The following is a 26049-nucleotide window of genomic DNA, read 5'->3' on the forward strand; positions in this document are numbered from 1 at the left end:
AGGCTTATGTAACAACTGACGTAATACAAGCCAAATTTCTGCCTTATATCAATATGTTACTAGCTCTTCATCCTTTGCTCCTTTAACCTTTAACCCCTAATATCAAAGAACAAATTCTCCTATGTTGTGCCCATACTTTTCCTATAAAAGTACTTGGGAGAAGTTATTAAAGTAACATGAAAGTTTACCTTGGGTGACCATATCCTTAATTCTCATTACCTCAGGAGTCGAATAAGCATTGATATTAACTAGAGAAATGTAATGGCTTTACTGGTTTAAACGTTAAAACATTGTCTTTTGATAATTTTTAACCTTTGACAGTTGTAATCAGCTTTTTGTTTTTTTTCTTGAAGACCCACATTTATGGTTGGACATTCAATCGTGAAATTTGCGAGGATACCTAATTTTCCATAAGTCTCGTGGTTTCTTTTGGGTTTCGTCGCCATTTCATTTTCGTTTGGTTTTTTTTTTTGGTTTGTGTTCCATAAATCTACATTATAAAGTATCATATATTTTTGTTTAAAAGTTTGACTCACATTGAACAGCATAATAAACAGCACAGAGAAGTACTGCTCAGTAGCTTTCATTTGAATGGTCACTCGTTAGGATTTTATCTACTGGCAAAGTTGCGTACAAATATTTTATGCCATTTAATTTCGTAAACGTTTGTGCCAAAGTTTTAGGCAAGATACCTTGGGAAATGTTTCTCATGTTTCACTTCGTACGAAAGGGTCCACAAACGATCCACTCGTGAGCACTCGATCTTCGTACTCCGGAATATATAAGAAAATTCCAAGAGTTCATAGAACCAATCAGAATCATTCTTTTGCTCGCTGAATCACTTCAGTCTTATATCTGAACCCCATAATACCCTCCCCTGGACCTTAAATTTAAATAAAAATCCAGGGTTTAGTTCAGAATTTGTCGATGGCTTCAACTTTATCGCCTTTCACTGGGAACATTCAGTTAATTTTCAATCGATTCTAGTCTAGATATGGACGATATCTTGTAAGGTAAGGGAAGACTGATAGTTATTTATCGAGGATAACATTTGACAGTAATTAAACTGTTGACTGACCTCATGGTCGTCAATATAAATAGATAAATAAATTAATACTGTGCTGTATCTTTCTTAATTTTGATTGTACATAAACAATTAACAAAATATTTTAGTGTATAATTACGTCGTCCACAAACGACAAAACGTACAAAAGACAAAGCAACATACTCCCTCTTCGTTAATGGGCGTTCAGTCACTGAGCGTTTTGTCCTGTTCTCCATCTATTTCTCTATCGCTTTCTTTTGTCTTCCCAATGGTAACTTCAGTTTGGTCGCCTTTCAACAGAACTAAATTCTTCAAACGTAATATATCTGAGTTTATATTATACGTCGACAAAGGTTAATTTCGAATTAACCCTTCCACGTAAACAATTTTCAGCTTCCTGAAATTCATCGGAGGAACCGCTAGTACAACTTCGCGTAAAAGAAATATACGTCTTGCACATTCCACTTGCTTTGCCTTCAGAGATTATGCTGGAAATTGTTCACAGCTTGGTCAGAGCCTGAAGTGAAATTGTCCGTGTTCACTATGTTTTCAGCCGTTTCGCTTGAAAGCCGTCAAATACTGACCGGAAGTCTGATCAACGTATCGCGTTGGTTTTCAGCCTGTCAAAAACACGCCAGAATCTCCTGTGTTACATAACAAGCTAAACTCGCGCTAGCTGTTTTTGTTCCAAAAGGAAGCCCAAAAATTAATTTTCTTACAGTAAAGCCTCGTTAATTTTCTTAATTTGCCCTTCAGTGGTCGTGTTAAACGCACTTAAACTTTAGCGGGTACGAGGCAGAAGGTTAGTGTTGTCTCCTCAGGCGCCATCGAATTTTGCCAAAAGAGCGGGAAAACAGGGACGCAGAGCGGCTGGGAAGACGCAAAACACTACAGGAATGTCACAACGCAATGCACACCATATTCGACAAAATTCGGACACCTGCACCTTTCAAAAGCTCCATTTTCAGTGGATCCTGATAAGCTGCAGCTCTACCGTTTTTTAGGGTTGGGAGTGTTGTTTTGTTTTTTTACCTCTCGACCAATCATGAAAAGCGTTGCAAACGGTGCAGATCGCACCTAGCTTTTCAGTCATTTGGTAATTGTGCTATTGACACGGTTACAGTTTTCAATGTCAATCTATTATCCAGCTTCGACTGATTACGCCTCATGTAACAGAGCTCTAGGGCTATAAGAGGAGAGATGAGGTAATTATTGATTGATATCGATTTTCATCGATTAACGATTTTATCGATTTGTCAGATCTGGTCACGTGTTTTAGGTTGCGTTCGATTGACCTTATTCCGGAATAAGAACAGGCGGGAATAGCTTTTAGATTTCTCTTTTTAATAATTTGGGAGGACATATCTGTTAACTTTCGCTGACGCACGATAATTTAGGAGTCATCTCGTCCAGTAACTCCAGGAACCTCTTATGAGAGATTTCTTGTCATTATTGTACGTATTCCTATTCTGGAATAGAGTCAGTCAATCGAACGTACCCTTAGATCAGTTATGACGCAAGCGGAAGACGAACTATCAATTCTCTCGTAAACAAGTTTACGTGATCTTGTCAACTGTGTTGGACACTCAATAAAGTTAGAACTTCCTATCCTGGTATGCATAACAAGGCCTTTTACTATGGCACAATAAACCTACCTTGCGTAAAGGATTGCAAGCCATTAGGTTTAAAATATCTTTCGTTATCACAAGGAAGCCACTGATTGATGCAGATATCGTTTGACGTGACGTGGGGACGTCGTGCCCAAATAAACGACATGGTTGACGTGCGCCCTTTGCGGTAGACAACTTTTCGGTTGTTAATGACTTTATGTAGAACGTAATTTATCAGCTCTTCAGCTTTTTTTTCTTCTTGTGTACATTTGAATTTCTTCGTATCTCTATAAGAACTTGCTTAACTGTGTAAAATGTTGAAGTGAGGTTCAACCTTATTTCTGATCATTTGGCTTGCCGCCAACCTTATGCATTTTCTTTACCTCTCAAGCACTCTGCGGCAGAGAGTATTAATCTGTTTGAATTTTTGATAGAAAGAAAACAAAGGTTAAACACTTTGCTCATTTGACCGCCAAACCCCCCACGGTCTCAAAGACACTCATCGACTCTCAAAGAGTTTAATCTACTCAAGAGTAGATATCTAGGTCTGAATTCAAACACTCGCTTTTTGTCCATATTTGCAAGCAAACTGTGTTATCATTGGCTCTCATGCTCTCAGCGTGGACTTTGTACACCCGGGAACCGGTGTTAACGTTTCAGCCAGGCACAAAGACGAGAGATCTTTCAAGATAAGCTCTTTCATATATTTTTCATTTATTGTCAATAAGACTTTTTCCCATCTTATAAAATAAAAGGGGAGTAGAAATTGGTCAAGTTGACTTACATTTCCTTGGTTAGTACTGGAGCAGTTGGTTGCTAAACCGAGATGTCATGCACAATTTGTTCTAGTTGATTTACGGCAGAGTTGCATGACAGTTGTCTTTGTAACGCTTTTGTCTTTCCGACTTCATAATCACAGATTCATTTTATTGAAAATGATTTAGATATATATACAGCTAAAGACAGTTTCCAAAGCTCGCTGTTCCTTTATTTCTGAGTAACATACAGCAAGAAAAACAAATACAAAACTGAGTTTTGTGAACTTAAATCTTCACTGGCTTTGAATCAAGTTCTTGCGGGAACTCAAACAATTTAATTTCATTTTTCGTCTCAGCAATTTGTGAGCCTTCTACCTTCCACCTTATTGGCAGAATCACCAGGCTGATCACTTTCTAAGATCATTTTTTTAGTATTGGATGAAATCAACCCCAAAACTGACGTTTGATACTAATGGCTATAATGCAGGAGACAATTTAATTTTTACATACTACTGTAATTGCTGCGTAAGACTATGACATTATTACACAGCCAACAGTACAGCACAAACGTGATCACGAAAAAACAACATTATTATCATCATCAAATCCTCATAATTATCAGCATTACTTAAGTTACCGTGAACCGTTGCTTCTGCCAAAGGACAGATCCTCTGCAGTGTCGACTACATTTTGCAATATCCAAATTAGGTCTGGGAATATGCATATCAGTTGCTGAATTTCTCAAGTTATAGGAGTGGACAATCCGATCCATTAGTAAAGATACTTCTAAGATATGAAGGGGAAGTATTATTGGCAATTGCAATTGCAATTATTGACTGTGCACTGCATATCGGGTTGGTTTAGTATGATATCTTTGCCCATTATATTGAAAGGACTTCGAAACTTTCCAAAACGTTAATATGCACGCCAGAGGTACTAGAAGAATACACCGACCGAGCAAAAACACTCGTAATACGGCTTTCAGGTTAGAACGAAGCCTCGACTTTTATTTGCGATCAAAGATCTCTAACGATTGCGGAATCTCCAATCTTCCTCTCTACGATTTTAAATAACGAAATACATTGTCTAATAGCGAGTGTCCTATAATACCATTCTTCTGATTTCTGGATTCTTCATTATATTTGATCACTGTGGTCCTACGATTCTGGTCCACAAATTTACCCAGGCTAAAGACGTCTCTATTAGCTAAAATGCGCAACAAATTGTCAGAAGAGTTTTTCCAATTTTTCGATTCCCCTTTGCTGTGCCAAAATATATATCCTAGTCAGAAGTGCCCGATACGATTATTTCAATTCTACGATCTTATCCTACGATTGTAGTTCTTATCGACTAGTATACGATTTTACCGAAGTAGATTTAACAAATTCTCCGAGTTGAGCGGGGAGAAAATTTGTGAAATTTTCGAAAATGCAAGTAAAGATTACCCAACCCTTTTAATTCTAAGTTTACGTATTTGTAGCATCGATAAAAGGCAAAATTTTCTTAAAATCTTCCAGGCGCAGTCATCTATTGGAGTTAAAAGATTCACTTGTTGAAAATGTGCCCAACAAATTAACAATTCAACTAGCTATTTCCCGGCATGTAAAGAACAAGAAAAGGCTGGCTCACTGTTCTACTGTACGTAAGACAAAAATAAGAGTGTAATTCATGTACAAAACAAACATAACTGGTCATTTATCAAATAAGCATTTTATTCACCTGTGCTGGGACGCCCGCCGCTTGAAAATTACACATCGATCACAACAGTAAACGGTGAGTCCAAAGTGACTTTGCAGAGTATTTTCTCCCTGTTTAGTACGGAATTCTATCTGTATATACTACACCCTTCTCCCATTAATGTATTCTGAACATCCCTTCCAGCGAATTCTGTTCTCTGTTCTTTAGGTTGCACGAAGCTGTTACGAAGTGAAAGAGCTTGTCCGCCATGAGTCACATTTATTTTCGAGCACGCCACCTCGCCAGGCATCTATTCGATCCAAGGTATCAGCTGTTGAAACACAGGCTCGCCTGCTGTTTTGTAGAATACACTGAAATTCACCAGTTCAGTTTCCAAGCTAGCACCACGAATGATTGCGTTTTTTTTTTTACAAAACAACGCTGGTTAAAAGCAACATAGAAGCAGTCATTCGTTGTGCACACACTTGTAAAAACTAAATATAGCCATGGCTCCCTCGGCCAATCTCGAGCGAGTATTAGCCCCGTTCTGCCAATCAGAAGTAAGTAAATAATAATATCGAAATGATTCTCATTATCTCAACCAATCAGCATTCAGTCATTTTAACCAGTAAACAAATCATCACTTTCTTAGCTACTGTAGGTCCAGTTTGGGTGCCCACATGCTCTATGCACGGCCAGTGACTTCAGGTATCTAATTATTATTCTAAAGCGCAGTCAATCAGTAAGCCACTGTCTTGAACTTCTGTTTACTCTTTGTTTAGGGCGACCACAAAAAGATATGGCAGAGATCAATCCTTCAAGCACAGCACAAGGCCAAACCGAATGTAATGGTCTTGAATGTTGCATAGTTAGACATTCTTCGCAGATTACACCGACGCCCATGCAGAGACGAGAACACCGGTACAAGAACATGCTCCATCTTTGGGAGTTTCTGCTAGAGCTTCTAGCCGATGAAAGCTGCAGATCTATCATATGTTGGAGAAAGAAGGAGAGTGGAGAGTTTAAGCTTATCGACCACCACGAGGTGGCTAAAAGATGGGGAAAATTCAAAGAGAAAGAAGACATGAATTACAGCAAACTAAGTAGAGCGTTGAGGTTGTACTATCAACAGGGAATCATTAGAAAGGTGAGCTATGAAATGAACACTCTTTACCCACTTATATTGGCAAAAGATACTTCTGTACAGGGAAGGTTCTCTTTAATAATAATTTGTATAATTGAATCGGAGGATATTTCGATGAGGCTTGAAAGCAAGAAATGGTACTTTGCACTGCATACTAAAGACTGGCTACCGCAGGAAGTACCGCTCATTATTTCTGATACAAAATAGTGTTGACCAGACTATAGAATTTTCTCCAAGGACTCAAGAGCTAAAATCTTGTTGAAAGGCACAATAATTGACAACAGAGGGAAGTGTCGCTCAAATTAGAGCTTTCATTTGACTGGGCAAATCGGTCTGAGTTTTGATTCACAGAAGCACTTCAAACTTTTAAGGCGATCAGTTGTCTAGCTTGTTTTCGCAGCTCGGAATGACAGACATCGTGAACGCGTTTCTTAAATAAAAGTGAAATTTTTTATAACTGAATATTTCATCCAAAGGTAGCAACGCGAAGAAAGCAAGGTAAAATTAAGCCTTCAGGCAAGAGAGGACGAACCACTTACTCCAGGCTAATGACACGAGATTTGTTAAAAACACGCGGACTGACTCAATAGGTTTTACAGAAGCAGGAGGGACAATTTAATTTCACGCTCTAACAGAGTTTACATTCAACAGATGTTATCTGTTGGCAACTTCAATGGCGCATTTGCCTAGAAAGGCTTGTTAATCATGGTTTAATGGCGACATTTGTGTAGTCATGAATTATTTACATAGCGTACGTACTTGATAAGATATACATTTACGGCACATTTATTTAAGCAGAACGCCTTAAGGTCTTAAGAGGTTACAAACCCTGACAGTCGCCAGCAGAAAATAATTAAACCTTTTCAAATTGTTTGGTAATGTATTTTGGTAATGTTAATGTATTTATCATACCTTATATATCACAGTCTCAAGGCGGTTTAGAATTCTGGTTTCTGTGCCGGGGTGAGATCGGACGTCAGCATGTAAAGGCTTCACTGGTAACTTCCATCAGTCCGTATATTGATCTCACGCACCCACCCAAACCCGTGCATGAATATGAAAGACAGATGAAATCAGAGATAGAGATAGACCACCACACTGCATGGGGTGTACTAACTTTCGGATTTCTGTTGTCCGCTTCATTTTAACCCAAACTTTTATTTCTTCAGGAGTTGCGAGCAGATAATAAATACGATGGCAAGTTGGTCCTTTATAACAATCATGAAATACAACCCATTTAGAGCTGGGTGTGCACTAGAAATTTACTTACCGGATATTTGAAAACTCTGATAGTACCCCTTGAGTACGTTGATTCTTTAAATGCAAGTTCAAGGGCCAATCTCTGGAGATCAAAGAATATTGTCCTTCCACCGGCGGAAATTGAACTGTCGTTAAAGCTCCCTTTTGAAACACTGGCCTCATGTATCAGCTATTGTTCAGCTGTTTTGAATGTTTTGTTTGACCACTGAAACTTTTAATTAAAAGTATCAGATAATGATAACTGTGTCATGTTCACTCAGCGGAACGTTATTTCTTGAAAACATTCAGAGACAAGGCCAAGAAATTCATAATAGTTCTGCTGGATAATATGAAATAATTTCCCAGTGAGTAATCAATAGGTAATCAATGAGTAATCATTACCATTAAGACTAATCAATGAGATCGAGTGAGCGATGACATAAATTAAGTAATCAGTAGACCACAAAATGTTTTGTCTTTGATTAATCGTCGATTACTAGTAATACTCTATTCAAATAATATACAATAAACATTTTACGTAATCTATTTGAAAAGGAGGACTGTGAGGTTAGCCCTATGGAAACAATCAAAAACTATCAAAATATATAGTATACAGGCGAACCTCCCTTTACGACCACCTCTCGTAAGCGACCACTTTTCCAAAATACCAAAGTTTTCAAGGCAAATTACTATAGATGGAACCTCTCGTGGGCGACCACCTCTCGTAAGCGACCACTTTTAGAGATGATTGTTTAAAATTTTCAATTGCTTTTTATGCTCCCATAGGCGACCACTCGGATTTTCGGATTGGATTGATATAAAAATAATTATCAAAAAGTGTCAAAAATGGTTTAAAAGAAACACTGACGCTGTTACATATTCACATCATTACAGCGCGCGGTCGCCGTAAATCTCACGGTCGGAGCCGGAAGTGTTTCCCGATAAAGCTTTGTATTGAATAGCCTCCCACACAGTCGTTTTTAGGGGACTCGTATTACCTCCTCCTTATTATACGAGTCCCCTAAAACGACTGCTTGGGGGGCTAACCATTGAAACAATTGATAAAATACATATGCACTATACTTCACACTGAAATAAACTTTAATGAGATTGAATCCCTTGTAGGAAAAAAACTCTCCAGTCTTTTATCTTTCTTATGTTTTTGCTTATTTTCCCTTCCCTGAAAAATTTAGACAGCGCCACCTAGAGTAATAAAAGGCTCAAGTTTCTTTGATTGAGATACAAACAATAATTATTACCATAGACCCTAAGATTTTTTGCCTAGAATAATTTTGGACCAGTCGTAATTTACTTGTAGCTAAGAAAAGTTATTATGTATGGGTTTCGATAAGCACTGGCAAAAGGGTTAGGTCTCCGCAGTTACCATATGTAAATTGTGCGAAATTTAGACCCCCTGTGGTCAGTCCCCTGGTAAGCGACCACCTCCCGTAAGCGACCACATATCCTTGACTGTAGTTCCAAAACGATCATATGAATAATATTTATGTAGAATGTAAAATGTAAATATAAACTATGATGCATTGATTATGCTCGTTTATGTTGACTGAAGGAGCAGTTTAAAAAGAGAAAAGAAACTGAATCAGTGAATGTTCATCTATTTTTTTAAACTTTGTTTAAATTTATTGATTTTGATATCATATGCAAACAGCTGGTTTGGTAAATTGTCCCAATCTTTGATGATTGTAACAAAGAAGGAGTACTTCAGGGAGTTGACTCTTGCTGATTTCGGTTGGATCTTATATGGATGGTTAGCTCTAGTGTTTTTGCTTTTAAAATACTCGAAGTAGTCATTGAAGTTCAAGCGATTTAGTCCAAGCACTATCTTGTAACATTCTGTTTAGGTCAGGTACTCTCATCGATGTTCATGTGTGTCGGTTCCGATTTAGCAATTTACGTCGTTCTTCGTAAGGCATCTCGCGTTGTTTCTGACCAAGAGCAATTCTCGATTCTCTTCGTTGTACTTTTTTGATAGCTAATTTATCTTTGACTAAGTAGGGTGACTATACTGGGCATACATATTCTGAGATAGGTCTTACCAATGGCTTCTAAAGCATAGGAAAGATTTCTTTGTTCTTACTGCCAAATGTACACTTTAGTAGGCCTAACATTTTGTTTGCTGACCCTGAAGAAGACTAGTTGTACTAGTTGTACTAGCCCTTCAATGAGTTTAGTTTCTTTATATGAGTTAACAGATTTTAATCCTGTTTTTGGCAGATAATAAGGATGCTTATTTTTTTTCTTGTCTGTGCGTTATTCTCATTACTTCGCACTCTGAGGGTTAAATTTAACATGCAAGCTCCTTGTCCAGTTTTTGAGAGAATCAAGGTCCGACTTGAGCGCTGATGTATCGTTGGCATGATTAAGTTCACGAGAAATCTTTGTATCATCAGCAAACAATTTGGCAGTAGAAGTAACAACGTTTGGTATGTTATTTACGTAAAGTAATAACAAAGTAGTTCCAGGGATTGTGCCCTGGAGACCCGTCAGAGTACGTTCCACGTATTACGACTGTGTTGTATGTTTGTTCAAAAGTTTCTAAACCATTACTCATTGATCACCAGCAATAATCAATGACCCATCAGCTGAAATCATACTCATTAGTGTCATTGGTCATTGATTAGTTATGTCTGGAAGATGAGAGCTACCAATCTCAAGTGTAGTCCAATCAGGCGTTTCATACATTTCGTCGTATTCTTAGCTTATGAAAGTCAATAACGGGCTGACTTGGAGGCCTTCTTTTGGCTTCGTTTGAGGGCACCAATGTTCGTTTAAAGATGTTGAGGGCCACAGTGGAAAAGTATACTATAGAACAGATGAAACCAATGACTTATACAAAGGAGGAAAATTAATGAATTACATTATATACCCTGTTTCAATAAGGGCCACCGCTGAAACATAAGATGCGCAGCAGTTCTAGCAACAACAACAACAACAACAACAAAAAGAACAACAAACTTTATTTACCCCAGAGTCTACAAAAAGCTTTTACAGTGTAACACACAAATAATAGGGATACTGCCTACCTGAAATAACCTTAGAGTTAAAAATGCCAGGCAGTCATTTAACGGAAAATATGTTTTATATGTTCAGGTCGGGCACCCAAACAAACGTAGAAGGATTAACAGACAAACTCTCTGAAAACAAGTCAAACCACAAGGGAAAAAAAGGTTAACGATAGTTATATTAATTTTATAACAAATTCGAACGCTTTACTAATCAAACTCAATAACCTTTTTGTGTAAACAGAGAAGGAGAACAATCACAACCTTGGAATTTTAAATTAACTTAGATTAGGGCTTTAACTTTTTGCTTTAACGTTACTTTGTTTAAAACAGTTTCAATGCCAGTCTTTTCCAGAGAAACTACAATGAATTAAGAGTTTCTTCAGGTCTCCTCACAATTTATGAATTGTAGCTTTTTGAGTCGCTTTATAGCAATGGAATAGAAGAGACGGACCTTATGTGTGGCAAGACAACCTTGATATGAAAGCTCCTGAGTGCTGAACCAGGTCGACCTCACTTTTGAGTCTGTGAAGGAAGTCTTAATATGTAATTGAAAGCTACTGAGCAGTACTTTTCTGTGGTGCTGTTTATTATGCTGTAAAAGGAGGACATGACTTTTGTGTCTGTAAATGGTCAAAATCCTAAAGTGCAATTGACAGCTATTCAGAGAGCAATACGTTCCTGTAGTGCTCTTTATTATGGTTTGCACGCAGGGCGGTTCTAGCCTTGAGTGTTGAATGGAATGCTGAAGTGCAATTGAAACCTTCTGAGCAGTACTTTCCTCTGTTTCTGTTTATTATGCTGTACGAGGTGGTTCTAACTATGGGACTGTGAATGAAATCCCAAAATGTGACCATTCAAATGAAAGTTGCTGAACATTATTACTTTCCTGTAGAGCTGTCTATTACGTTATAGAAGGTGGTTCTAGCTTTGAATCTTTGGATGTAATTCTAAAGGGTAACCATTCAAATGAAAGCTATTAAGCAGTACTTTCCTAGCCTGTAGTGCAGTTTATTATGCTGTACAAGGTGGATCTAACTTTTGAGTCTCTGACCTGGATGATTAAATCCTGAAGTGCGACCATTCAAATGAAAGTTACCGAGCAGTACTTTCATGTGATACAATTTACTGTGCTATTGTTGAGACAAAAAGTACTGAGCATTATATTTATATCTCTGTGGTGCTGTTTTTATGATTACGTAGAAAGTGGTTATTTGTAATACACTCTTTGCCAGAGATGCCAGAGCAAATTCTAAGTTGTTACCCTTGTTATAATTAATACAAATTGACAATACTTTACTGTGCTCAGCTGTACTATTTCACTGATTTGCTAAAATAAAATAAGGTTCGTTTTTAATGGTTCACTGCTCATTCCATGGCCCTTAGTTACTGGAATAGAGATTTAAAATTACTTTAATAATAGTTATAATAGATAATAATTGTAAAGATAATGTCATATTTTCTGGCCCTCATTTTATTTACACAGGTTAAAGGCCAGATGCTGGTGTACAAGTTTTACAAGCTTCCATATAAGTACGAACCAGGTGTCACTAGATCAGCTTATCAAGAACATAAAAGAAAAAACACAGGCCTTCATTACCCAGAATCACAAAAAGCCAAACCTTTACCACCTCCGATATTACCTGGATTTTCAACTGCAACTTCAGCGGTTTTCCCCACGAGGACCCCCCTCGGGAAAAGTTTCTCCTGGCCAGTTGCTCCTATGCCTTCTCAAGTTTGTTGGTGCCCAGAACCAGTGCTCTGCACATGTGGGTCTTCATTTTGCTATTCCAAAAGTAGAATTTTTTGCCCAGTTGTGTTGCATTCAGAACTGTTTGGTTCACGGCTATCTGAGCCTGACCATGCGAACAAAACAAACCCTTTAATCCACAGGTTCAGAAGCTACAACCACCTTACACATCATCATAAACAGTAACATAGGAAAAGCAGGAAAAAGCACTGTTCTAAGTAGCTTTCACCTTAAATGGTCACATCTTAGGATTTCATCAAAAGACTCAAACGTTACTGACCTTGTACAGCATAATAAACAGCACCACAAGAAAGTACTGCTCAGTAGCTTTCATTTGAATGGTCACACTTTAGAATTTCAACCACAGACTCAAAAGTTAGAACCACCTTGTACAGCATAATAAAAAGCACCAATGGAAAGTACTGCTCAGTACCTCTCATTTGAATGGTCACACTTTAGGATTTCATTGACAGACTCAAAAGTTAGAACCACCTTGTACAACATAATAAACAGCACTACAGGAAATTATCGGCTCAGTAGTTTTCACCTTGAAAAGTCGCACTAGGATTTTACCTTTAGACATTAAAGTTAGAAGTGAGTTTTCAACATAGTGAACAACACCAAAGGAAAGTAATGCTCATAAGCGTTTATTTGAATGGTCAAACTTGAGGGTGTCACCCACAGACTCAAAAGTTAGAACCACTTTTTGCAACATAATAAACAGCACTACAGGAAAGTATTGTTCAGTAGCTTTCATCTTCAATAGTCACTCTGGGATTTTATGCCAAGACGCAAAAGTTAGAAGTAAGTTTTCAACATAGTAAGCAGCACCAAAGGAAAATACTGCTCAGTGGCTTATATTGGAATGGTCACACTTTAGGATTTTATCCACAGACTCAAAAGTCAGAACCACCTTGTACAGCATAATAAACAGCACCAAAGGAAAGCACTCACTAGTAGCTCTTATTTGAATGGTCACACTTTAGGATTTTCACCTTGCACAACATAATAAACAGCATTACAGGAAAGTATTGTTCAATAGCTTTCATCTTAAATAGTCACACTTGGATTTTATGCCTAGACTCAAAAGTTAGAAGTAAGTTTTTAACATACTAAACAGCACAACAGGAAAGAACTGCTAAGTAGGTTTTCATTTGAATGGTCTCACTTTAGGATTTTATCTATAGACTCTAAATGTCAGATGCAAAGCTTATGTAATAATTTATATTGTTTTTACGTAACACAAGCCAAATTTTTGCCTTCTATCAATTTGTTAGTAGCTCTTCATCCCTTGCTCCTTAAAACTTTTACGCCTAATATCAAAGAACAAATTGTCCTCTCTTGTCCCCATACTTTTGTTATAAATGTACTGGGGAGAAGTTATTAAAATAACACGAAAGTTCACCTTGGGTGACCATATCCATAATTCTCTTTACCTCAGGGGTGGAATAAGCATTGATATTAACTAGAGAAATGTAAGGGCTTAACTGGTTTAAAAGTTAAAACATTGGCTCTTAATAGTTTCTAACCTTTGACAGTTGCAATCAGCTTTGTTTTTTTTTTTTTTCTTGATGACCCACATACTTGTGGTTCGACATTCAATCGTGAATTTTGCGAGGATACCTAATTTTCCACAAGTCTCGTGGTTTCTTTTGGGCTTCGTCGCCATTTCATCTTCATTTGGTTTTTTTTTTTTTTTTTGGTTTGTGTTCCATAAATCTGCATTATAAAGTATCATATATTTTTGTTTAAAAGTTTGACTCACATTGAACAGCATAATAAACAAATCAGAAAAGTAATACTCAGTAGCTTTCATGTGAATGGTCACTCGTTAGGATTTTATCTATTGGCAAAGTTGCATAGAAATATTTTATGCGATTTAATTTTGTAAACGTTTCTGCCAAAGTTTTAGGCAAGATACCTTGGGAAATGTTTCTGATGTTTCACTTCGTACGAAAGGGTCCACAAGCGATCCACTCGTGAGCGCTCGATCTCCGCACTCCAAAATATATAAGAAAATTCGAAGAGTTCATAAAACCCGAATCAGAATCATTCTTTTGCTCGCTGAATCACTTCAGTCTTATATTTGAACCCCATAAAACCCTCCTCTGGACCTTAAATTTAAATAACAATCCAGGGTTTAGTTCAGAATTCGTCGATGGCTTCAACTTTATCGCTTTTCACTGGGAACATTCAGTGAATTTTCAATCGATTCCAGTCTAGATATGGACGATATCTTGTAAGGTAAGGGAAGACTGATAGTTATTTATCGAGGATAACATTTGACAGTAATTAAACTGATGACTGACCTCATGGTCGTCAATATAAATAGATAAATATATACTTTACTGTATATTTCTTAATTTTGAAGACAAAGCAACATACTCCCTCTTCGTTAATGACCGTTCAGTCACTGAGCGCTTTGTCCTGTTCTCCATCTATTTCTCTATCGCTTTCTTTTGTCTCCGGCCCCAATGGTAACTTCGGTTTGGTCGCCTTTCAACAGAACTAAATTCTTGAAACGTGATATATCTGAGTTTATATTATACGTCGACAAACGTTAATTTCGAATTAACCCTGCCACATCAACAATTTTCAGCTTCCTGAAATTTATCGGAGGAACCGCTAGTACATCTTCGCGTAAAAGAAATATACGTCTTGCACATCCCACTTGCTCTGCCTTTAGAGATTATGCTGGAAATTGTTCACAGCTTGGTGAGAGCCTGAAGTAAAATTGTCCGTGTTCACTATGTTTTCAGTCGTTCCGCTTCAAAGCCGTCAAATACCGACCGGAAGTGTGATCAACGTATCGCGTTGGTTTTCAGCCTGTCAAAAACACGTCAGAATGTCGTGTGTTACATAACAAGCTAAACTCCCGTAAGCTGTTTTTGTTCCAAAAGGTAGCCAAAAATGAATTAATTTTCTTACAGGAAAGTCTCGTTAATTTTTTGTTAATTTGCCCTTCAGTGGTCGTGTTAAACGCACTTAAACTTTAGCGGGTACGAGTCAGAGGGTTAGCGTTGTCTCTTCAGGCGCCATCGAATTTTGCCAAAAGAGCGGGAAAACAGGTGCGCAGAGCGGCCGGGAAGACGCAAAACGCTACAGGAATGTCACAACGCAATGCACACCATGTTCAATAAAATTCGCACACCTGCACCTTTCAAAAGCTCTACTTTCAGTGGATCCTGATAAGCTACAGCTCTACCGTTTTTTAGGGTTGGGAGTATTGTTCTGTTTGTTGTTTTGTCCTCTCGACCAATCATGTAAAGCGTTGCAAACTGTGCAAATCACCTGTAGCTTTTCAGTCATTTTGGTAACTCTGCTATTGACACGGTTACAAAATACTGATGGACGTGTCCTCCTTACGTCTCGCAACGCTTAGTGGAGATCAAGCACAGCATGATAATCCAAATGACAGCTTGCGGTGCTGCAGGCGATATTTCTCGTAAGTATCTGCCTGCCTTTAACAACTAGCTGCCTATGAGACCGAGAGCGGGCTTTGACTCATAGGTTACGCTGGCAGCTCTATGAAGTTTTACAGAAATGCATTTTACGTTTTATACTGCACTTCTGGAAGACATTTTTGGAAACTTTCGCTTACGCACGATAATTTAAGAGTCATCTCGTCCAGTAACTCCAGAAACCTCTTCTGAGGGATTTCTTGTCATTATTGTACGTATTGTTATTCTGGAATAGGGTCAATCGAACGTACCCTTAGCTATAGATCAGTTATGACGCAAGCGGAAACAAGTTTACGTGATCTTGTCAACTGTGGTGGACACTGAATAAAGTTAGAACTTCCTACCCTGCCTAACAAGCCTTTTAATATGGCACAATAAACCTACCTCGCGTAAAGGAATGCAAGCCATTAGGTTTAAAATATCTTTCGTTATCACAAGGAAGCCACAAATTGAAGGAGATCACGTTTGACGTTACGTGGGGACGTCGTGCCCACGTCAAACGACATGGTTGACGTCCGCCCTTTGCCGTAGACAACTTTTCGGTAGTTAATGACTTTATGTAGAACGTAATTTATCAGCTTTGCTGATTTTTTTTTCTTGCATGTGTACATTTGAATTTCTTTGTGTCTTTGTAAGAACTTGCTAAACTGTGTAAAATGTTGAAGTGAGGTTCAACCTTATTTCTGATCATTTGGCTTGCCGCCAACCTGTATGCATTTTCTTTAGCTCTTAAGCACTCTGCGGCAGAAAGATTTAATCTGTTTGCGGAATTTTTTTTAAAGAAAGAAAACAAAGTTTAAACACTTTGCTCATTTGACCTCCCGCGGTCTCAAAGACACTCATCGACTCCCACAGAGTTTAATCCACTCAAGAGTAGATCTCTAGGTCTGAATTCAAACAGTCGCTTTTTCTCCATGTTTGCAAGCAAACTGTGTTATCATTGGCTCTCATGCCCTCAGGATGGGCTTTGTGCCCCCATTAACCGGTGTTAACGTTTCAGCCAGGAAAAGACGAAAGATCTTTCAAGATCAGCTTTTTCATATATTTTTCATTTATTGTCAATAAGACTTTGTCCCATCTTTTAAAATGAAAGGGGAGTAGAAATAGGTCAAGTTGACTTACATTTGCTTGGTTAGTACTGGAGCAGTTGGTTGCTAAACCGAGATGTCATACACAATTTGTTCCAGTTGATTTACGCAGAGTTGCACGACAGTTGTCTTTGTAACGCTTTTGTCTTTCCGACATAATCACAGATTCATTTTATTGAAAATGATTTAGATATATGTACAGCTAAAGAGAGTTTCCAAAGCTCGCTGTTCCTTTATTTCTGAGTAACATACAGCAGGAAAAACAAATACAAAACCGAGTTTTGTGAAGTTAAATCTTCTCTGGCTTTGAATGAAGTTCTTGCGGGAACTCAAACAATTTAATTTCATTTTTCGATTCAGCAATTTGTGAGCCTTCTACCTTCCACCTTATTGTCAGAATCACCAGGCTGATCACTTTCTTAGATCATTTTTTTAGTATTGGATGAAACTGACGTTTGATACTAATGGCTATAATGCAGGAGACAATTTAATTTTTACATACTACTGTAATTGCTGCATAAGACTGTGACATTATTACACAGCCAACAGTACAGCACAAACGTGATCACGAAAAAACAACATTAATATCATCATCATCATCATCATCAAATCCTCATAATTATCAGCATTACTTAAGTTACCGTGAACTGTTGCCTCTGCCCAAGGACAGATCCTCTGCAGTGACGACTACATTTTGCAATCTCCGAATGATGTCTGGGAATATGCATATCAGTTGCTGAATATTTCTCAAGTTACAGGAGTGGACAATTCGATCCATTAGTAAAGATACTTCTAAGATATGAAGGGGAAATATTATGTAGTATAGGACAGCACAAACATGATCACGAAAAAACACCATAATAATCATCATCAGCATTACTTAAGTTACCGTAAACTCGTGCATCTGCCGAAGGACAGATCTTCAGCAGTGATAACTACATTTTGCAATCTCTAATTTAGGTCTAGGAATATGCATATCAATTGATAAATTTCTCAAGTTGTAGGAGTGGACAATCCGATCCATTAGTAAAGACACTTCTGAGCGGGAAATATTACTGACAATTTTGTGCACTGCATATCGGGTTGGTTTAGTATGATATCGGTGCCCATTGTATTGGAAGGACTTCGAAACCTTCCAAAACGTTAATATGCACACCAGAGGTACTAGAAGAATACACCGACCGAGCAAAAACACTCGTAATACGGCTTTCAGGTTAGAACGAAGCCTCGATTTTTATTTGCGACCGAGGATCTCTAACGATTGCGGAATCTGCAATCTTTCTCTCTACGATTTTAAATAACAAAATACATTGTTTAATAGCGAGTGTCCTATAATACCATTCTTCTGATTTTTGGATTCTTCATTATATTCGATCACTGTGGTCCTACGATTCTAGTCTACGGATTTACCCAGGCTAAAGATGTTCTCTATTAGTAAAGCGGGGAGAAAATTTGTGAAATTTCCGAAAATGCAAGTAAAGATAACCCAACCCTTTTAATTCTAAGTTTACGCATTTGTAACATCGATAAAAGGCAAAATTTTATTAAAATCTTCAAGGCGCAGTCATCCATTGGAGTTAAAGATTCACTTGTTGAAAATGTGCCCAGCAAATTAACAATTCAACTAGCTATTTCTCGGCATGTTAAGAACAAGAAAAGACTGGCTCACTGTTCTACTGATCGTCAGAAAAAAATAAGAGTGTAATTCATGTACAAAACAAACATAACTGGTCATTAATCAAATTAGCATTTTATTCACCTGTGCTGGGACGCCTGCCGCTTGAAAATTACACATCGATCACAACAGTAAACGGTGAGTCCAAAGTGACTTTGCAGAGTATTTTCTCCCTGTTTATCACTGAATTCTATCTGTATATACTACACCCTTCTTCCATTAATGGTATTCTGAACATTCCTTCCAGCGAATTCTGTTCTCTGTTCTTTAGGTTGCACGAAGCTGTTACAAAGTGAAAGAGCTTGTCCGCCATGAGTCACATTTATTTTCGAGCACGCCACCTCGCCAGGCATCTATTCGATCCAAGGTATTAGCTGTTAAAACACAGGCTCGCCTGCTGTTTTGTAGAATACACTGAAATTCACCAGTTCAGTTTCCAAGCTAGCACCACGAATGATTACGTGTTTGTTTGTTTTTTTACAAAGCAACGCTGGTTAAAAGCAACAAAGAAGCAGTCATTCGTTGTGCACACACTTGTAAAAACTAAATATAGCCATGTCTCCCTCGGCCAATCTCGAGCGAGTATTAGCCCCGTTCTGCCAATCAGAAGTAAGTAAATAATAATATCGAAATGATTCTCATTATCTCAACCAATCAGCATTCAGTCATTTTAACCAGTAAACAAATCATCACTTTCTAAGCTACTGTAGGTCCAGTTCGGGTGCCCACATGCTCTATGCACGGCCAGTGACTTCAGGTATCTAATTATTATTCTAAAGCGCAGTCAATCAGTAAGCCACTGTCTTGAACTTCTGTTTACTCTTTGTTTAGGGCGACCACAAAAAGACATGGCAGAGATCAATCCTTCAAGCACAGCACAAGGCCAAACCGAATGTAATGGTCTTGAATGTTGCATAGTTAGACATTCTTCGCAGATTACACGGACGCCCATGCAGAGACGAGAACACCGGTACAAGAACATGCTCCATCTTTGGGAGTTTCTGCTAGAGCTTCTAGCCGATGAAAGCTGCAGATCTATCATATGTTGGAGAAAGAAAGAGAGTGGAGAGTTCAAGCTTATTGACCACCACGAGGTGGCTAAAAGATGGGGAAAGTTCAAAGAGAAAGAAGACATGAATTACAGCAAACTAAGTAGAGCGTTGAGGTTGTACTATCAACAGGGAATCATTAGAAAGGTGAGCTATGAAATGAATACTCTTTACCTTCTTATATCTGCAAAACATACTTATGTACAGGGAAGGTGTTCCTTAATAATAATTTGTATAATTGAATCAGAGGATATTTCGATGAGGCTTGAAAGCAAGAAGTGGTACTTTGCACTGCATACTAAAGACTGGCTACCTCAGGAAGTACTGATACAAAATAGCGTTGACCAAACTATAGCATTTTCATCAAGGACTCAAGAGCTAAAATCGTGTTGAAAGGCACAATAATTGACAACCAAGGGAAGTGTCGCTCAAATTAGAGCTTTCATTTGACTGGGCAAATCGATTTGAGATATGATTCACAGAAGCACTTGTAAGGCAAATCAGTTGTTTAGCTTGTTTTTCGCAGTAGATCTAGAAATGACAGACATCGTGAATGCGTTTCTTAAATAAAAATGAAAGTTTTCAGAACTGAATATTTCATCCAAAAGTAGCAACGCAAAGAAAGCAAAGTAAAATTCAGCCTCCAGGCAAGAGAGGACGAACTACTTACTCCAGGCTAATGACACGAGATTTGTTAAAAACACGCGGACTGGCTCAATAGCTTTTACTGAAGCAGGAGGGACAATTTAATTTCACGCTCTAACAGAGTTAACATTCAACAGATGTTATCTGTTGGCAACTTCAACGGCACATTTGTCTAAAAAGGCTTGTTAATCATCGTTTAATGGCGACATTTGTGTAGTCATGAATTATTTACATGGCGTACGTACTTTATAAGATATACATTTACGGCACATTTATTTAAGCAGAACGCCTTAAGGTCTTCAGAGGTTACAAACCCTGTCAGTCGCCAGCAGAAAATAATTAAATCTTTTCAAATTGTTTGGTAATGTATTTTGGTAATGTTAATGTCTTTACATATTTCATATATCATAGTCTCAAGGCGGTTTAGAATTCTGGTTTCCGTGCCGGGGAGAGATGGGACGTCAGGTTGTAAAGGCTCCACTGGTAGCTTCCATCAGTCCATCTATTGATCTCACGCACCCACTCAACCCATGTATGAATATGAAAGACAGATGAAATCAGAGATATAGAGGTAGACCACCACACTGGGGTGTACTAATTATCGGATTTCTGTTGTCCGCTTCATTTTAACCCCAGTTTTTATTTCTTCAGGAGTTGCGATTAGATAATAGCATACGATGGGAACTTGGTCTTTTATAACAATCATGAAATACAACCCATTTAGAGCTGGGTCTGCACTAGAAATTTGCTTACCGTATATTTGAAAACTCTGATAGTACCCCTTGGGTACGTTGATTCTTTAAATGCTAGTTCAAGGGCCAATCTCTGGAGATCAAAGAATATTGTCCTTCCACCGGCGGAAATTGAACTGTCGTCAAAGCTCTCTTTTGAAACACTGGCCTCATGTATCAGCTATTGTTCAGCTGTTTTGAATGTTTTGTTTGACCACTGAAACTTTTAATTAAAAGTATCAGATAATGATAACTGTAACGTGTCATGTTCACTCAGCGGAACGTTATTTCTTGAAAACATTCAGAGATAAGGCCAAGAAATTCATAATAGTTCTGCTGGATAATATGAAATGATTTCCCAATGAGTAATCAATAGGTAATCAATGAGTAATCATTAGCATCAAGACCAATCAATGAGATCGAGTGAGCGATGACATGAAATAAGTGATCAGTAGACCACAAAATGTTTTGTCTTTGATTAATGGTCGATTACTAGTAATACTCTATTCAAATACATATAGAATAAACATTTTACGTAATCTATTTGAAGAGGAGGACCGAGAGGTTAGCCCTATGGAAACAATCAAAAACTATCAAAATATATAGTTTACAGTCGAACCTCCCTTTACGACCACCTCTCGTAAGCGACCACTTCTCATTAGCGACCACTTTTCCAAAATACCAAAGTTTTCAAGGCAAATTACTATAGATGGAACCTCTTGTAGGCGACCACCTCTCGTAAGCGACTACTTTTATAGATGATTGTTTAAAATTTTCAATTGTTTCTAACCTCCCGTAGGCGACCACTTAACACACTATCTGCTGTATCTCTCACGGTCGGAAATTGAAAAATGTGTCGCTGTTACATATTGTTCACATCATTACAGCGCGCGGTCGCCGTAAATCTCACAGTCGGAGCCGGAAATGTTTCCCGATATAGCTTTGCATTGAATAGCCTCTCACGCAGTCGTTTTTAGGGGACTCGTATTACCTCCTCCTTATTATACGAGTCCCCTAAAGCGACTGCGTAGGAGGCTAACCATTGAAACAATTGATAAAATACATATGCACTATACTTCACACTGAAATAAACTTTAATGAGATTGAATCCCTTGTAGGAAAAATCTCTCTAATCTTTCATCTTTCTTATGCTTATGTTCCGTTCCCTGAAAAATTTAGACAGCGCCACCTGGGGTAATAAGAGTCAAGTTTCTTTCACAATAATTGTTTCAATCGCTGTATTAAGTAATTAGTGAGATACAAACAATAATCACCATAGACCCTAAAATTTTTTGCCTAGAGTAATTTTGGACCAGTCGTAATTTACTTGTAGCTAAGAAAAGTTATTATGTATGGGTTTCGATAAGCACTGGTAAAAGGGTTAGGTCTCTGCTGTTACCATATGTAAATTACGCGAAATTTAGACCCCCTGTGGTCTGTCCTCTGGTAAGCGACCACCCCCCGTAAGTGACCACATATCCTTGACACGATGAGTGGTCGCTTACTGGAGGTTCGACTGTAGTTCCAAAACGATCATATGAATAATATTTATGTAGAATGTAAAATGTAGATATGAACTGTAGTACATTGATTATGCTCGTTTATGTGGACTGAAGGAGCAGTTTAAAAAGAGAAAAGAAACTGATCAGTGAATGTTCATCTACTGTTTTAAACTTTGTTTAAATCTATTGATCTTGATATCATGTGCAAACAGCTGGTTTGGTAAATTGTCCCAATATTTGATGATTGTAACAAAGAAGGAGTACTTCAGGGAGTTAACTTTTGCTGATTTCGTTTGGATCTTATATGGATGGTTTAGTGTTTTTGCTTTTAAAATACTCGAAGTAGTCATTGAAGTTCAAGCGATTTAGTCGAAGCACTATCTTGTAACATTCTATTAAGGACAGGTACTCTCATCGATGTTGAAGTGTGTCGGTTCCAATTTAGCAATTTACGTCGTTAAGTTCTTCGTAAGGTATCTCGCGTTGTTTCTGACCAAGAGCAATTCTCGGTTCTCTTCGTTGTACTTTTTCGATAGCTAATTTATCTTTGACTAAGTAGGGTGACTATACTGGTCATACATATTCTGAGATAGGTCTTACCAATGGCTTCTAAAGCATAGAGAAGATTTCTTTGTTCTTACTGCCAAATTTACGCTTCAGTAAGCCCAACAGTTTGTCTGCTGACCCTGAAGAAGACTAGTTGTTTTATTTGAAATATTGGCCAAAATAAAGTGGCGTTTGCCGTAGTGTCAGCCTTCAATGAGGTTGTTTTCTTTATACGAGTTAACAGATTTTAATTCTGTAATTGACAGGTTATAAGGATGCTTACTTTTGTCCTGTCTGTGCGTTATTCTCGTTTCTTTGCATTTCTGAGGGTTAAATTTAACATGCAAGCTCCTTGCCCAGTTTTTGAGAGAATCTAGGTCCGACTTAAGCGCTGATGTATCGTTGGCATGATTAAGTTCACGAGAAATCTTTGTATCATCAGCAAACAGTTTGGCAGTAGAAGTAGCAACGTTTTGTATGTCGTTTACGTAAAGTAACAACAAAGCAAGGATTGTGCCCGGGCGACTGTGTTGTATGTTTGTTAAAAAGTTTCTAAACCATTACTCATTGATCACCAGCAATAATCAATGACCCATCAGCTGAAATCATACTCATTAGTGTCATTGGTCATTGATTACTTATGTCTGGGAGATGACAGCTACCATTCTCAAGTGTAGTCCAATCAGGCATTTCATAAATTTCGTCGTATTCTTTGCTTATGTCAATAGCGCGTTGACTTGGAGGCCTTTTTTTTGGATTCGTTTTACGCCACCAATGTTTGTTTAAAGATGTTGAGGGCCACAGTGGAATAGTATACTCTAGAGCAGATGAAACCAATGACTTATACAAACGAGGAAAATTAATTAATTACATTATATACCCCGTTATAAAAAGGGTCATCGGTGAAACATAAGGTGGAAAACTGTCGCATTTCGTAGCAGTTCTAGCCACAACAACAAGAACAACAACAACAACAAACGTTATTTACTCCATAGTCTACAAAAAGCATTTACAATGTAAAACTAAAACTGGGTACCTAAAATAACCTTAGAGTTAAAAATGCCAGGCATTATTTAACAGAAAATATATCAGTTTAAATGTTCAGGTCGGGCACCCAAACAAACGTAGAAGGATTAACAGACAAACTCTCTGAAAACAAGTCAAACCACAAGAAAAAAGGTTGACGATAAAATGGTGTTAGTAATAATAATATTAGTTTTATTACAAATTCGAATGCTTTACTAAATAAATCAAACTCAAAAATCGTTTCGTTAAACAAAGAAGGAGAAAAATCACAACCTTGGAATTTTAAATTAACTCAGATTAGGGCTTTAACTTTTTGATTTAACTTTACGTTGTTTAAAACAGTTTCAATGCCAGTCTTTTCCAGAGAAACTACAATGAATTAAGAGTTTCTTCTGGTTTCCTCACAATTTATGAATTGTAGCTTTTTGAGTCGCTTTATGGCAATGGAATAGAAGAGACGGATGTTATGTGTGGCAAGGCAACCTTGATATGAAAGCTATTGAGTGCTGAACAAGGCGACCTGACTTTTGAGGCTGTGAATGGAATCCTAATGTGTAATTGAAAGCTACTTGGCAGTACTTGTCTGTGGTGCTGTTTATTCTGCTGTAACAGGTGGACCTGACTTTTATATCTGCGAATGACATTTTCCAAGTGCAATTGAAAGCTACTGAGCAGTACTTTCCTGTGGTGCTGTTTATTATGCTGTAAAAGGTGGACATAACTCTTGTATCTGTGAATGGTCAAAATCCCAAAGTGCAATTGGCAGCTACTCAGTGAGCAGTACTTTCCTGTGGTGCTGTTTATTATGGTTTACAAGAAGGTACTAGCCTTGAGTGTGTGAATGGAATCCTGAAGGGTAATTGAAAGCTGCTGAGCAGTATTTTCCTGTGGTTCTAACTATTGGTCTGTGAATGAAATCCCAAAACGTGACCATTGAAATGAAAGTTGCTGAACATTACTTTCCTATAGTGCTGTTTATTATGTTATACAAGGTGGTTCTAGCTTTGAATCTGTGGATGAAATTCTGAAGGGTAACCATTCAAATGAAAGCTACTAAGCAGTACTTTCCTGTGGTGCTGTTTACTATGCTTTATGAAATAGCCAGGGTCAAGCAAGCACTGTGATTGGTCAAACTGAGTTCTTTATAACTCCACAATGCACGAAGCATACGTATGGTGCGTGCATTGTAATGTACATATGCACGGAGCACACGTCAAATTTTTTGCCTGTGAAAATCTGAGAAATTCAGCGACAGACCGCCATTATGGCCGAGCAATTTCCCTCGTTTGACTACGGCTTCGAGTTTCTCAATGATATTGTAAACACTAACCGATGGTCTTCGAACTCTGAGGTTGTATCTGTCCAATTTGAATCCACAGTGCGAAGCTCTCTTTCAGCTCCCTTGACGCGACTGGACTGAAGCAAACGGCGCCGTGCAAACCGTCTGGTACGAAAATCGCCCGCTCGATGTTAACACTCTGGGCACTATGATGAAAAAGATCAGCGAAAAGGCAGTGCTGTCCACCGTCTACACAGATCATTGTGTTCGAGCAACAGCGATAACCTTGTGGTCAGAAGCGGGCTTGGCAGATCGGCACATTTGCCACATTTCGGGCCACACAAACCCGACCAGTCTCCAACATTACAATTCCCGGCCATCGTCAACTCAGCTCAGAAAGTGCAGTAATGTTCTGTCATCTGCTCTAACAGGATCCATTCAGACAACACAGATGAAGCAAATGTCTTCGCAACAATTCCAGTCCGTTTCTTCTCGACAACCAAGAGAAATGTCATCCGCAGTTGTAGAATCACACCGATCAACATCCTCCAACACCGCGGTGATTCTCATGGCATGTTCAATTCGTGCACTATAAATTCGGTTGAAATAAACTTGAATCTCCCTTAATCCACAAATAAGTGAAGTATTTGAACTTTTGAAGAGAATCCTTAGCTTGTTGTTTAGCTTTTTCGAGAACTTTTCGCTTCAAATGATTCTCGTCGTGAACGATACAAAACGTTTTTCATTGGTTTTCTGTCAAATTTTGAACCAATGACATTGCGCCTGACGTGTAAGGAGAAT

General features: G+C 38.1%; 3 protein-coding genes across 4 annotated transcripts in view; all 3 read left to right on the top strand.

Annotated features, from left to right (window-relative positions):
- The window catches only part of LOC146485901 (DNA-binding protein D-ETS-3-like), a 61718-nt gene that overhangs the window by 7945 nt on the left and 27724 nt on the right, over positions 1 to 26049 (top strand). The window lies entirely within an intron of this gene.
- Positions 5306 to 14754, top strand: LOC146485903 (uncharacterized). 2 transcript variants are annotated; one of them, XM_085102903.1, is made up of 3 exons: positions 5306 to 5414; positions 5873 to 6237; positions 11983 to 14754. In XM_085102903.1, the coding sequence occupies exons 2-3, from the start codon at positions 5890 to 5892 to the stop codon at positions 12430 to 12432; spliced, it is 798 nt and encodes a 265-aa protein (XP_084959029.1). In that variant the 5' UTR covers positions 5306 to 5414; positions 5873 to 5889; the 3' UTR covers positions 12433 to 14754. The 2 variants fall into 2 exon arrangements, with proteins under 2 accessions (XP_084959029.1, XP_084959030.1); XM_085102904.1 differs by lacking the exon at positions 5306 to 5414 and having other exon boundaries at positions 5445 to 6237.
- The window catches only part of LOC146485904 (uncharacterized), a 10271-nt gene continuing 2630 nt past the window's right edge, over positions 18409 to 26049 (top strand). The window contains exons 1-2 of the mRNA XM_085102900.1: positions 18409 to 18837; positions 19302 to 19666. Of these exons, the coding sequence (XP_084959026.1) occupies positions 19319 to 19666 (348 nt within the window). The 5' untranslated portion in view covers positions 18409 to 18837; positions 19302 to 19318. The remainder of the gene's footprint in view (positions 18838 to 19301; positions 19667 to 26049) is intronic.

This window comes from Pavona decussata, unplaced genomic scaffold (assembly GCF_977016875.1).
Source record: "Pavona decussata unplaced genomic scaffold, jaPavDecu1.1 SCAFFOLD_24, whole genome shotgun sequence".
NCBI classification, from domain to species: domain Eukaryota; kingdom Metazoa; phylum Cnidaria; class Anthozoa; order Scleractinia; family Agariciidae; genus Pavona; species Pavona decussata.